Below are 13,629 nucleotides of genomic sequence, written 5' to 3'. Positions count from 1 at the left end.
ACATAAACAAATAAATGGTCCTGTAAATGTATGTGAAACTGCATTTACTGACACCATGTTTTGTTATTGTACAGAATGGAAATCTCCAAGATAATGAAAAGCTCTTACCTGCGTGGCCTGAACATGGCATCTTTCTTTGTGGCCAGCAAGATCATCATCTTCGTCACCGTCTGTGTCTACGTGCTGATGGGGAACAAGTTGACTGCTAGCAGAGTATTTATGGCTATGTCTCTCTACGGGGCAGTCAGACTCACCATCACGCTCTTCTTTCCCTGTGCCATAGAGAAGGTCTCTGAGTCTCTCATCAGCATCCGAAGGATAAAAGTGAATACACCACAGACAGAGGCCGTGTTCAAATACAGTGTGTATCTCAATTACCATCTATGGAAACTGATATTTTTGAGTGTGATTCTTCTTTTTAGAATTTTCTTCTTCTGGATGAAGTTGCTTCGCAGCATCTGGGGCTTCCTGTGGCAGACAAGAGAGACTGTATGGTGAAGATTCAGGATTTAATATGCTACTGGGATAAGGTGAGAATTATTTTGGGAACACGTCTCTCCTTTTATTTTAAGCATGCATAGGTCACATGCAATGGTCCTTATCAGAATCCCTTGAGGCTTTAAGCACAGAGAGTATCATATGCTGTACAGATTGTGAAGCCTCTGGGAAAAAAAACCTTGTGATTTTGAGGTGTATAAATAAACCCGACTTACTGCATATTTGCTACCTGTGGTGTTGCTTCAGTTCATTTACTTTTTCTTTTGCTTACAGATGCTAGAGGCTCCAACTTTGCAGAATGTGTCTTTCACAGTGAGCTCAGAGCAGTTGCTGGCAGTAATCGGACCTGTTGGAGCTGGGAAGGTTAGGTCTATTACTGATGGCATGATAAGTAACTCTAATTAGTTAATAATATATTATAATAAGTTGTTTTTACAACGAGCAGTATTTATAGTTATAGCAGTATAGTGTAGCATCAGTGCTCAGGTTTTACTTTATTACCAGCAGCTGCAAGGATTTAAAATGTCATTGAAAACTGATTGAAGCCATCAATTTAACTGACACAATAGAGAAATATTTTGGCGGGTAGGAAGTACCAAGATTCACCCAAATCATAGCATTAGCAGTGCTAAAAGCCAACAGGCAAAGGAAAGAAAGAAAGAAAGAAAGAAAGAAAGACAGAAATAAAGTTCCCCCATAAATGTTTAACTGTAATAAAGTCATTAGATTCAAAGTTGAAATCTCTCCATAAATGAATACTTGGTCTATTCGCTTTCTTGCTAAGAACGATTAGCCGATTAGCTTAACTTAGCATAAATACTGGAAACAGGGGTGAATTAGCCTGGGTCTTTCCAAAGTTAGAAAATATGCCTATTGTTAAAGGTTACTAAATAACATGTTGTAACTTGTTAGTTTAATCTGTACACAAATAGAAATGATAATTAGTGGTTTTATGAGGAGTTATGGGCTGTAACTACTTCTTGGTGAACAACAGTCTTTATGGTAAGCTAAGCTAATTGCCACCTGGCTCCTGGCTTGGTTCTGTACTTACCTCACAGGCATGAGAGCGATATCTTCTCATCTTACTTTCAGAAAGAAAGCGAATAAGTTCATTTCTCAAAATGTAATTTTTTTTTTCTTTAAATCTTGATTTTTGTTCTGTGTTTGTGCATGTCAGTCCTCACTCCTCAGTGCCATCCTGGGCGAGCTGAGTCAGGAAAGTGGTGTGGTCAAGGTCAAAGGAGAGTTGATCTACACTTCTCAGCAACCCTGGATTTTACCCGGTACGATTCGAAGCAACATCCTTTTTGGCAAAGAGCTCAACCCCCAGAAGTATGATAGAGTTCTGAGAGCCTGCGCCCTCAAGAGAGTGAGAATCTTAATTATCACATGCCCTGCTGCCTAGTATCCTTAGACTGTGTAGTCCAGTTATGAGCAAAGTTTTAGGACATCTAGCTTGTAGTAAGTGCAGTGTAAATGTGAGAGACTGGTAAGGGTTGCATTTTGACCCTGTTCAGGACATGGAGCTGTTGCCAGGTGGTGACCTTGCAATGGTCGGGGACAGAGGGTCCAACCTCAGTGGAGGACAGAAGGCAAGGGTCAGCTTAGCCAGGTGTGTAGAATAACAAAGCCATTCATATTTTTCTTTATGTGTCAGTGCCAGAGATAACCTCCATACTGTATGTGTGTATTTTTTAGAGCAGTGTATCAGGATGCAGACATTTACTTGCTGGACGACCCACTCAGTGCTGTGGATGCTGAAGTGGGCAGACACCTCTTTGAAGAGTAAGTCAGTTATCTATTGTTATTGACTTCTAATATTTATATTGATGGTATTATGTTAGCTCATATTCTTTTTCCACAGGTGTATTTGTGGACTTTTGAGGAAGAAGCCTCGTATCCTGGTTACTCACCAACTACAGTATCTGAAGGCTGCAGATCAAATTGTTGTCTTAAAGCAGGTGTGTATTTATTTTCTGTGTTTAATCATATGCAATACATAATATGGCATCTAATTCTAATAACATCTATTCTTATATGGTGTATAATTACATTTGCATTGTTAGTCACTGCCTTGAACAATAGCATCATGTGTTTTTAATTCCTTTGCATTTTTGGCTCAATAAGTTTTCTTAAAGCAATACCTTCTTGTATTTTTTGAGTACCAATCACTCAATTGCAGACTTAAAGGTTGCTTTAAAAAGTTACCTGAGAATAGCAGCTGTCGCCAATCAGGATTCACTTTGATTCAGAGGATTCGAAACGGTGACCCAGTTACATAGCAAAAAGAAGCATAAAAACAGAGCGCCTGCCTTCTGCTCATCTATTGGTCAGAACTACTCTGTTTTGTATGTAAGACATGCAGAGTCATGCTAACCAGCAGTGAATGACCTACGATTATTGCTGTGATAGAGTAGTTTCCTACCTGGTATTTGTTAAAGCTTTACCAACAAATTACTGAGTGATTTTTAGCCAATTGGTGTCAGAAGGACTCAGGAACAAGCTGACAGTTGGTTGTTATTTCTAATACACAATTTGTGATAGTCCTTACATTTTCAGCTCATTATCATCATATTGGAACAGTATTCACTGGTCTTTTAGTTCTGGTTCAGCCTTCTCTGACTTAATATTAGGGTGTTTGGCTCTCTAGATGTTTGCCTTCCTTCACCTGCTGGTTGCTAACTTTATCTGTCTGCCGTGTGGTGCTGGGCCGGTATTGTTTAAAACCTTTTTACTCAAAAAAACAAACAAACAAACAAAAAACAAAACTCTTGCTGCCATTACAAATGGGGTTAAAGAGAACAGCTCCTCCACCATACCATCTATCTGCAGGTTGTAAAATTTAACAATGAGTAATTGTTTGTCACCATGAGGAATTCTTTTCAAACAACACATTCATTTTATTCAGTGAGATAATAGAACAATTAATGTTATTGAGTTTTACCACAGAAAAGATCAGTAAATAAATAATAATTGACTTGTTTATAATATCCATAAATATGACATCAGTTCATTACTTTAACTTGAATATTTCTTGTGTATGAACAGTGACTGATGATTCCACAATGTTGTCCTCTTCTCCTCAATTAGGGTATCATTCAATGACTTAGAAAACACATTTGAGGGATTTTCCTCTCTGTAACAGTTTAAAAGTTAGAGCTGAAACAACTGTAGAGACCATAACTTATGTCTTTCACATGTGCAATATTGACATGTTTGTCTGTATGTCATCTACAGATGCTGGAATTTTCCATGACTATTTGTATGTGATGTTACTTTATCTCTGTCCTGTCATTGTCAGGGTCAGGTGGTGGCACAGGGGACCTACAGTGAGTTGCAGCGCTCTGGATTAGACCTCACCTCCCTGCTGAAGGAGGACGAGGGTCAGGAGGAGGAGAGGCAGGGCACGACTCCCATCCCTGGGACTGTCTCCCGCTGTCCCCATACACTCTCTGACAACTCCATGTCGTCCATGTCCTCCCTGTCCTCTTCTCGATACTCTTTGATTGAGGGAACCGAGCCACTCGCAGTGGTAGGTGTATTTGAAACATACTCAAATCTCGAATCTAAGTGGTACAAAGCAGTTTTCATCAAGCTTTAAGTAGATGTGCATAGCAATTTCTAAGTGGGTAAAAGCTTGTAGTGTTTTTAGCAGCCACTAGAGGGCAGAAGGTACTCAGCATTTCTGTGCTGCTCATTACAGCCTGATCTGAAGGTGTTGCTGGATGACTGGCATTGACACTAGTGTCTATCTGTAGGTAGTGCAACCTACAGAGGAGGAAAGCCGCTCAGAGGGAAATGTCGGCCTGCATATGTATGTGAGATATTTTAGAGCAGGCGCTAACTTCCTGGTCCTCTTGGTCCTTATTTTACTCAATCTCATAGCACATGTGAGTTAATTTCCTCAATTAATGTGTGTTTTCTATCATATTTGGAAAGATACAAAACATTATAATTGATAGTCAAAATAAATCATTTTGTTATGTGTTTATTCTTAGCTGTCTTTTAATGATTCATTTCTAAAAAATAATAATGGGTTTTTTTTGTCTGCTTGTTTTCATGTTTGTTCAGGTTACATTTGTTCTGCAGGACTGGTGGCTTGCTTGCTGGTGAGATTTTGTTTATTTTACATGCTGTGAAAATAATGAATACTTGTAAGAAAATGAGAATAACATGTTTTTTTTATCCAAACTGACAGACTGAAAATGATGATTTTATAGAAGATGACTGAACCAAACTGTTTTTCTTGGCATTATCTGTCATTTGTTGAAGCTGACCTTGTGCTTCAGGATAGGAGGAATGTGTTTTGTATAGTCCCTTCATCTTGAAGCTTTCTTTCTTTGTTGTGTTTATGTGTCCTTGTGGATTTTTGGTTCTTTTGTGGCTGACTTGCAGGGCCTCTGAACAGAAGCACATCAATGTGACAGAGCACCTCAATGGCAGCTTCCCTCAGCAGCTGGACCTTGACCTGTACCTAGGTGTTTACGCAGGTGAAGCTCACTGAGCGCACATTGCTTTTTGTGTACTGTTGAGGCTCTGAATATGGCAGCCATTCAATGAACAGATCCACAGTTCTTTGGCTGTGGCCCAAGGCCAAGGCCCAGCGTATGTGTACATGGGCCTCAGCTGTACAGAGAGATAGCAGTGCTTTTCTTGTTGTCTGCTGTTGGATTGCTCTGATTGTCTCCTTGTGACTCCAAGCCTCTTGACTCTGTCAGGCTTTGTATTCAGAGTTATAGATCGGCATTCAAGACAAAAAAAAAATACATAATTGAAGGAAAAACTTAAGTGGAATATACTATTTTTTCCCTGTCATACAACATGCTTCATAACCTTAAATGCTGTCCTTGGAATAGGCATGAGAATAGCATTGTAGTGTGCTGATGGATTTTTTTTTCTGTGCTTTTGTCAGGTTTAACAACCACTTCAGTTGTGTTTGGCTTCGTTCGCAGCTTGGTCTTCTTTAATGTCCTGGTGAGCTCAGCTCAGACCTTACACAACCGCATGTTTAATGCCATCCTCAGGACCCCGGTACACTTTTTCGATGTCAATTCAATTGGTAAGTGGCTTACCTCCACATCAAGTTCTTATTTGAATAATAGATAATATTGCAGAAAATATGATAGACAGCATTATAATTGTAAATGTGCAGCTTATTTACAGCATGGTCAAGGTTACACAGGAATAATGAGATGATTATTAGATTTTAAGACCCAGTGGAACTTGCTGCAAAAGTTATTGTTCTAACATCTCACCACTAGAGAGCAGACTGCTACTTACTTGCTTCTATCCACTTTACAAACATCCTTATGCTTGCCCTTAAACTCCATATTTTGTCATTGCTGTCTGGTTTCGTATAATATAAAATTTAAAGTTTTAAAATGTTAAAATGTTTCATATAAAAATTTTAAAATATTTTTTACACATTGTTTTTACATAACAACCATATTGAAATGTTTATTTAATTTGTGCATGAATAGAATGAATAACTTACAAATATTAATTGGAGGATCTAATATGAACTATAATATAAAAAGACTAAATTTAGCTTTGCAAGCTTAAAGATAGCTAAGTTAGTTTATTCAGTTTATGGTGTTCAAGATCAGACTGTAAATGAACCAGTATCTTTAAAGCCGTTGCTGGGAAGCAAATCCTGTGCAACCAATAGGCCAAATGAGTCAAAAAACCCTGTGATATGACCTCATATTTAGCCATAATGTATTTAAAAATGATTAAGGAAGGTGCTATCTTTTTATTGTCAGCCAGAACAAAAAAAGCAAACAATCATCTTGAATAAATTCTGTTTGCACTAGATCCTTGACAGTGTTGTGTTTGGACTGTAGTGTTGTGTCAACACAGAAGTATTTGTCTTGTGCGCTGTATCAGAAATCTTAGATTATTTCATTAGCTTTGTAGGTTGTAGCTGCTGGGTCAATTGGGTGAGCAGATGGAAATGATCTTAAAAGTGAACAAACACTTCAAGTAAGTCTGACTTTACTCAGGGAGGGCTGCTGGCTTTTCTTCAAGCGTGTTTTGCACCTGCGTTTCAAATAGCAACCAATGAAACCGAAAGTGTAATTCAAAATTTGTTTAAATCATTTGCAAAACGTTTTACTCTTGTTGTTATTTTGTCTCCGTGAGTTTATGTCATTAATTATAGACCTCTTTTAATTAGGTAAAGTAATGTCACTGCAATCTGTCATTCATACCCAAAGTCAACTGTCAAGTGGCTCACTTTGATAACTTTAATTTTTCTGGAGCATTGTTCACCTGTCAGCAGATAATTACTCAGCCTAATCTCTTCATAGTGACATGCATGTACAACACAATCAGCTCGGGTGGGAATTCGGAACAAGAGGGAAACTTGTATCTGTATAATGAGTCATAATAAGCTGGTAACACAAGTCTAAATATGATTTGAGGGTGTTCAGGAGCTTGCGGTTTCTCCTGGCATTAGAGGTGGGTGTAGCGACAAAGCTTTCCTTTGCAAAGCTGTGTTTGGAGCAAACACCACAGGTCTTATTTATCTTTGGCTTTTGTTTTTTCTGCTGCTCTTGTGTGGCGTATTGGACGTACCTGACAGCTTATCTGGGTGTGCCTTGCTTGGTAATCTAGGCACAGGAGGAGAACAAACTCTTTGAATAATGTAATAATCTGTTTAATAGCGCAGCAAAGGAGAGGCTTAACAGACACTGCTATCTGATTGCTGTTGTGCTGCTATCAGTAACCATTGTATGACCAGTCCAGTCATTACAGCTCGGCCTTCAGGCTGGCAAACAACACTGTGTGTGTCTGACTGGATTTATAGACAACTGTCCCCGAGAGTGTGTTTTTTTGTCCTTTGTCCAATCAGCAGTAGGTTAAGCATGAACATGACCTTTTTAAATGTATACAATATAAAAAAAAGTTCCACTTATTTACAATTCTTAGGATTTCTCTTCACCTCATCACTTGAGTGAAACAGAAAAGACCAAAACAAAGACAGCTGTTGACAACTCTGCCAGTTTTTCTCTCTTTTTTTTGATGTTTTTCTTCTGTCTAAGAATTTTTTTTTTTTCCCTCCACCGCAATACAATAGCTGCCACTTCTGCCACAGCTGCTTCCACTGCCACCACTGTCTCACCACGAGTATGATTTATGCATTTATAACTGCGTGCTTATGTGTTGTTAAGGATTTGACAACTGTTTACACGTGTAAGTGATAGGTGCGCTTGTTGCTGAACAGGCGCAGGGTTTGATAGCCGTCCTCAGAGTTAAAGGTTACCATTTCAAGCGTCACTGCACAAAGGTCTTATTTGTTACACTGTGAATGTGGTTTGTAACAATGCAGTACAGCAGTGGTGAATTATGATTGATGGAGAGGCATTGTAGCTCCTCTGTATCAGACACTGAATGCTTCCGCGCCATTTGAATCTGTGTCTGTGTTATCTTTTGTACTGTGCGGAGATAGTTGATTTCCAAGTTAGTGCTTTTGCTGATTAAAACCTTTATATTTTGGAACAATAACCGTTTGATACGTTTTAAGATACACAGATGATGTCGATAACAATGCGGGCAGCTTTTTCCTCCATCGCATGAATTTTTATAACTCGGTATATCATGTTGCTCCATTTTAGCAATAAGTGCAGTCTTATTACAGCTGTTCATCCAAATGTGATCCAGTTAGAGCAGCACACACAGTGGTGGATATGTTGAGCTGATGTTGATCCCTGTAATTTAGTGTCATTGAGTGGGTTAATCCCCTCAGAGACTGCAGGCCAGGGCCTCAGCTCATCAGCACAGTCGAGGAGTGGAGTTTCAGTCAACACACACACACACACACACATACACGTGCGTGCCGTCCCCTTTTTTACATCAGCATTGCGGGCCATCTCGGTGCTGGGTGTCACTCAGTTGCTGTTGACGCAAGGAACATAAGATCTTCTGTAGTCAGTGATGTGAGATTCTAATTGTGTCTACAGAAGCAATGTTTTTAATGTCTGTATTTCAGGTCTGGGATGCAAGAGTGTTAAGAGCAAAGTGGAGGAAGTACTGCAGAGAGGATGATGATATCGAAGTGTGTAAATTGAATGTGGAGATGGAGCCGTGTGTGTGTGTGCAGTGTGGCTGATAGAGCTCCCCCTCGCTCTGCACTTCCACTATTTAATTGCATGAAAGGGAAGGAGAGGAGATTGCAGGAGCCTGGCGGTGTGAGCGAAGAGAATGGATTTAGAATGTATTAGTATTGGCAGCAAGGCGCCGGCGGTGGGAGGCTGCCCCAGGCCCCTGGGCCCTTCATGGAAGTGCAGGTGAGCTGTGCCACCTCCAGCCTTGGCAGCCCCCTCCCCAGTATTCCTTCATTATCGCACTTGCCTCTCTGAAAGGCCCCTCCAACTGCACTGGGGCCCACACATGGAGCGGCTCTGAGTCGTCCCCTTATCTTGATGTTTACAGGGAACAGCGATTTGCCACACGCCCTGCTCTAGCCGGACCCCACTGTTCCACTTCTTTAAGTCTGATTGGGGGCCCTGCTCACCTAATATCTCCACCTAAGGGGCCACCTTAGTTGGGAGGGCTTGATATTTCCTGAGCCTGAAAAGTGGTGCAAATCACCCCTGGAGTCTTAAACCATGAGAAATTGTTTGATACTAATGCTGCTGATATCCTGAAACGTCTATACCCTTCTCTACACAATAGGTGATATTGTTGACAACCACCCATAGTGATTGAAGCCATTGTCCCACGGCCGATCTTACCTCATAGGCATTTCCATGCAGTGAATGTCTTTGTGTAACTGCATTAGTGTAATGTATCCTCTCTATAGTCTGCGCGGGATGGAGAAGGGTCTTTACTTCATCCCCTCTGAAACTCTCTGTTAACTGAGCCGCTTGTCAAACAGCTGATAGCTGACTGATGTTCTCTGCTCTAACACCCTCTAACCATGGTATGATGTAACCAGGAGAAACCTATCCTTTTCTTATTGGCATTGTTTGTCAGGTTTTACATGAATTTGGGTCATCTATGGCTTAGACAGTAAAATTACATAAAATATTATTGGATCTTCCACAAACACAGTTTGACAAGTGCTCCCCCTACTCCCAGACTAAAGCAGCGAGATTCTACACTAGCATAGTAGCAGCTCTACCCCCTTGCTTGAACCCTCCCCTCGGGATGTCTGTATGCTAAAGGGGCACTCACACTGTGAATAAGATTAGTCTGCCTCCAAGTGTACAACATGCTTACGCCACTTGACTTTGAATCAGTACTGATTTGGAGCATTGCTGGGTTGTTGCGGGGAATAATGCTCTGGCTGGGTTTATGCAATGGCTGTTATGGGGAGCCCGGCCTCGTCTGCATGCATGTTTTTAGGCGGGAGCGGCATTTTGGATAAAGCTGTAAGCTGCTTACGGCCGTGGAGAGAGGTGATTACAGGGCCCTCCTCCGTAGGACTGACTGGGAGGCAACTTTTAGGTCAGTGGTGCCATAGCTCCACCACGCCTCCAGAGTGGCATACCGCTACATTCTGCCAACGTGCCGCTCAACCGTTCCCTTCCTCGGTCCCTTACCAAGTCCCACCTTGTTTCACGGCCTATTCTGTGAGCCTAGATAAACTCATCTGCATGCTTGAGCAGTTAGTTTCACTTTATCAGGGGTTGAACCCAAAATAGGCGAGCGCTGCTTTATTTATATTCTCCTCAGATATTTTTGTTTGCATAGTGATGTGTCACAGTGAAAGACAATGGGTTGCTTAAGTATCGAATGAAACATTATGACACCATTTTGGAGGCGCGTTGACAGGGGAAAAAAAACACTGTAGACTACACATAGCATATCCACATCTTGTTTGTTTTTTTTTTTTTTTAAACTTTAGCTCAGTTATACCAGTGGCAGTGCTGGCATTGCTCTGGTACTTTTTTGTCTGTCTCTGAGAGGTTGAGGGCTCCCTTCAGGGACAGAGATAGAGAAAGCCTTTCTGTCTTGCCTGCCTTAAGGTAGTGTAGGGATTGGCTATCACTGACCCTGTCGTAAACAGTGTGTGAAAGCAGCTGGAGTGTAATCTTATGTGCTGTGGGATCAGAAAAGGGGAGCAAAGTTACCAAAGGAGTGACAATAAAGGACCGCTACAGCACCTGCAGAGCACCAGACAAAATAATGAAAACCTGAGCAGATTGGAGGCAACTCAATTAACGTCACTGACACTGCCAGTCAGAACATAAAGGCAGGTATGCGGCTTCTGTTGCCCTTTTGTTTCCAAACAAAAGCTTCCCTCACGTATTCAGCCAAGAGTAGGGCAGTCTTTATGAAATGCAAGGCAAATAATGATTCATTGTTTAATCTAGATAGGCCCATGTTTTCCATCTGATATCACACTCAATGTATAAGCTCTGTTCTATTAAATTGGAGGAGACTTTGGTAACAGTTGCTCAACAGTCTAGGGAAACTGAAGGAAATTAAAACAAACAAAATGTGTTTATGGGCGCAGAGTAGCTAACGGACAAAGCATATCTCTATTTGATTTGTTCTTACAAATGTCATACAGGGCTATTTTAAGAGATCTGTGTTGACATTACATAGTGAACTCTATATAGTATAGTGAGATTGTAATCACATTAAACATTATGAATTCTAATAGTACAAATGACTCACATCTTTATAACCAATAACACAAACATTCTGCTGTTGTGATTGTATCATATATATATATATCTACTCTGATCATGTCTAATCTGTTCTTTTGTGTGGTGTTGTTCCCCAGGAAGAATCCTCAACAGGTTTTCAAAGGACATCGGTTACCTGGACTCTGTGCTCCCATGGACGTTTGTGGACTTTATCCAGGTGAGTCTCACCTCGGCAGGTTTGGTCGCTGGCGCTGCAGCATGGGGAGGCCATTTCATGCCTGGCTAAACCTGCTTTGTGGTCCGGGTCCCCTAATCTGGAAACAATTACTGTGGGATTACCCGCCAGCGCGGCCCAGCGCCTGCACAGATTTAATAAAAGTGTGTGCACATAGGCTGAGGGCGTGGCTCCCACAGTGTGACACAACAGAAGTGGCATCTTCAGAGAATGTGTACAGAGACTAAGCAAGTGATTGGGAGAGAGTAAGGTACCAAAGAGGAAATAATGGCCACAGGATGATGGGGTCCGATGTGGAGGAAAACAGTGGGGAGGGGATGACAAGGAGAGTGGCAAAGAGAAGAAGTGTGAGCAGCAGGCGTAAGATGTGTTTGCAGGAGTGGAGCTGGATGCGCGGTAGAGGGGGGAAGGGGACAGGTCAGTTGGAACAGATCCAGAGCGGGACTTGCCTCTCTCAGCACAATTCGCCTAATGCTCCACAGTCTTACAGGCCTGGTAGCCAAGGGCCACCCTGATGCATAACCAGGTTAGGTTACCGAATGCCACCCTGCCAGCGTGACAGCCATCTCCCACGAAAGCCTACGGAGATGAGCCAGCTCATGCACCTAGCGCCACAAAGAAGGGAATGTTCGCTGCACAATTCGAGGTAGAGGAGCAGGCGTGGCTCCTTGGTTAGGGCCAAAGAATAGAACAAAGGCGCGTTGAAAACGAATCCCCCTTCCACAATGCCTGAGTGATGTTTGTGGCAGATACCCATCTCACAGTAGACAAAAGCCATCTTAAATGCTGAAAGCACAAAAGATCATACGCACAAAAGCTTTTTGTCTGCTATAGTTCTCCTCATTTTGATAATAAGGTGAATAATGGCTGGAGTAAAATAATAACTTTGTAGAAGGCACATAGGTCCCACTGAAAACAGTGAAAGTATACTAGGTCATGACCGAAAACAGACTTGGGTCACACAAAAGGACTCACTGTACTTCATATATGACTTATCCATTCCACCATTAGTTATGACCTGTGTCATCAGGAAACACAAGACACAATACCACTTTAACTATGTTTTGTATTGCAGTGAAAAATGGATTTCGGAAAAAAACCTTTAGAGCAAAGAGTGTCAAAATAAAACCAAATAAATCATGTGCGCATCATTATGCCAGCCTTTTTCTGAAGCAGAAAGTGGGAGGTGATTGTGATAGTGGACAAAGGTGGCATCCTTTGGACAAAGCACTTTTGTTTGTGCTGCTTTCTGCTCTTGTTTGCAGGTGTCTTTCATGGAGCAGTCTTTAATGCTTTCAGGAAGGAAGATTTTCACTCTTTTTATTGAAGTATTAGCCGCGCAGAAAAGCTGCTGATCCTGACTATTGTTGTTCTTTCGCAGAGGGACATTTCCCCATAGTCATTGTTTAAATGGTTGTCAGGGGGGAATAAAGTGAAACTTCATAAACAATGCCCTAACTGGTTTATCTCTCTCTATGGTGAGAGGCCGCTTCTGTGCAGGGATTTGCACCAGAGCCTCCCCCATTATGGTGGAGTAAGCACTTCACAGCCCCTCAGCACTGCCCCCATACCCGCCTAACAAGGGGATTCCCTCAACCTGGTTATACCCCGGAGCTCCATTTTTTCACAGGTCTCATTTAGTAGTAATTTAGTATATTGGTGGAAAAAAAAGTCTCTTTCTCTCCCCTCTTTATGGTCAGGCGACAAAGACAGAAATGTCAATTAAAAACACCTCAGGCTTTGGGGACTGTCAGCTTTTGTGTGGACTTGACCTTTAAATCCCAGGTTGCCTCTGTTTTCACAGAGGGGGTAGAGGAGGAGGGCAAGACAATAAGGGGTGAGTACAGGGGTCTTTCAGTGGAGGATTTTGTGTGAAGGCTCTTGACCAAGTCACACTACTAACTGTGGGGTCCATCCATAGCTACATTCATAGGTCTTCTTAACCATCCAAGCAAATTCAGTTTGTCAGGGTGTTTATGCTAAGACACCAGCTGATAGTTACTTTCATATAAACAGGACTTTGCCTGGTCTCACCGATATTAATGGCATATAAATGTTGACTCATAAATCATAAATTACTACAGTTATAGTTTGTGTGTGTGAGAACGAGAGGGATTGCATGTGTTTAATAGTACTACAGACACAAACCCAGCGCAGAATCACCAAAGACACAAAAAACACAGAGCAGAGATGGCTTTTGTTTAAAAACACTGGCGGGTGGATCGGTGTGTGAGTCTGTATATTGTGGCACATTGTGTGTCAGGCCTCTTCAGAGGCTTTGTGGGATATGAGAACTGC

At 41.6% G+C, this 13,629-nt stretch overlaps 1 protein-coding gene and 1 long non-coding RNA gene across 6 annotated transcripts in view; one reads left to right on the top strand and one right to left on the bottom strand.

The window, feature by feature from the left end:
- Positions 1-13,629, top strand: part of LOC122992343 (ATP-binding cassette sub-family C member 4-like) — a 36,950-nt gene that overhangs the window by 6,215 nt on the left and 17,106 nt on the right. The window contains exons 8-20 of one of the 5 annotated variants that reach the window (XM_044366111.1): positions 75-324; positions 423-530; positions 772-861; positions 1,676-1,867; positions 2,016-2,110; positions 2,197-2,283; positions 2,363-2,459; positions 3,800-4,030; positions 4,257-4,388; positions 4,570-4,607; positions 4,894-4,988; positions 5,411-5,557; positions 11,234-11,313. In XM_044366111.1, the coding sequence (XP_044222046.1) occupies positions 75-324; positions 423-530; positions 772-861; positions 1,676-1,867; positions 2,016-2,110; positions 2,197-2,283; positions 2,363-2,459; positions 3,800-4,030; positions 4,257-4,388; positions 4,570-4,607; positions 4,894-4,988; positions 5,411-5,557; positions 11,234-11,313 (1,642 nt within the window). Of the gene's footprint in view, positions 1-74; positions 325-422; positions 531-771; positions 862-1,675; positions 1,868-2,015; positions 2,111-2,196; positions 2,284-2,362; positions 2,460-3,799; positions 4,031-4,256; positions 4,389-4,569; positions 4,608-4,893; positions 4,989-5,410; positions 5,558-11,233; positions 11,314-13,629 lie in introns of those variants that run through there. The other 4 variants (XM_044366112.1, XM_044366113.1, XM_044366114.1 and 1 more) reach the window with 4 other exon arrangements.
- Positions 181-1,704, bottom strand: LOC122992344. The gene is made up of 4 exons (XR_006406026.1): positions 1,550-1,704; positions 714-853; positions 379-468; positions 181-272 (listed from the first exon to the last, which is right to left on the bottom strand). It is a non-coding gene; the product is annotated as an uncharacterized LOC122992344 (long non-coding RNA).

This window comes from Thunnus albacares, chromosome 11 (genome assembly GCF_914725855.1).
Source record: "Thunnus albacares chromosome 11, fThuAlb1.1, whole genome shotgun sequence".
Classification (NCBI taxonomy): domain Eukaryota; kingdom Metazoa; phylum Chordata; class Actinopteri; order Scombriformes; family Scombridae; genus Thunnus; species Thunnus albacares.
The sequence above is the reverse complement of the archived record's forward strand: the minus strand, read 5'-3'. Positions and strand labels throughout refer to the sequence as shown.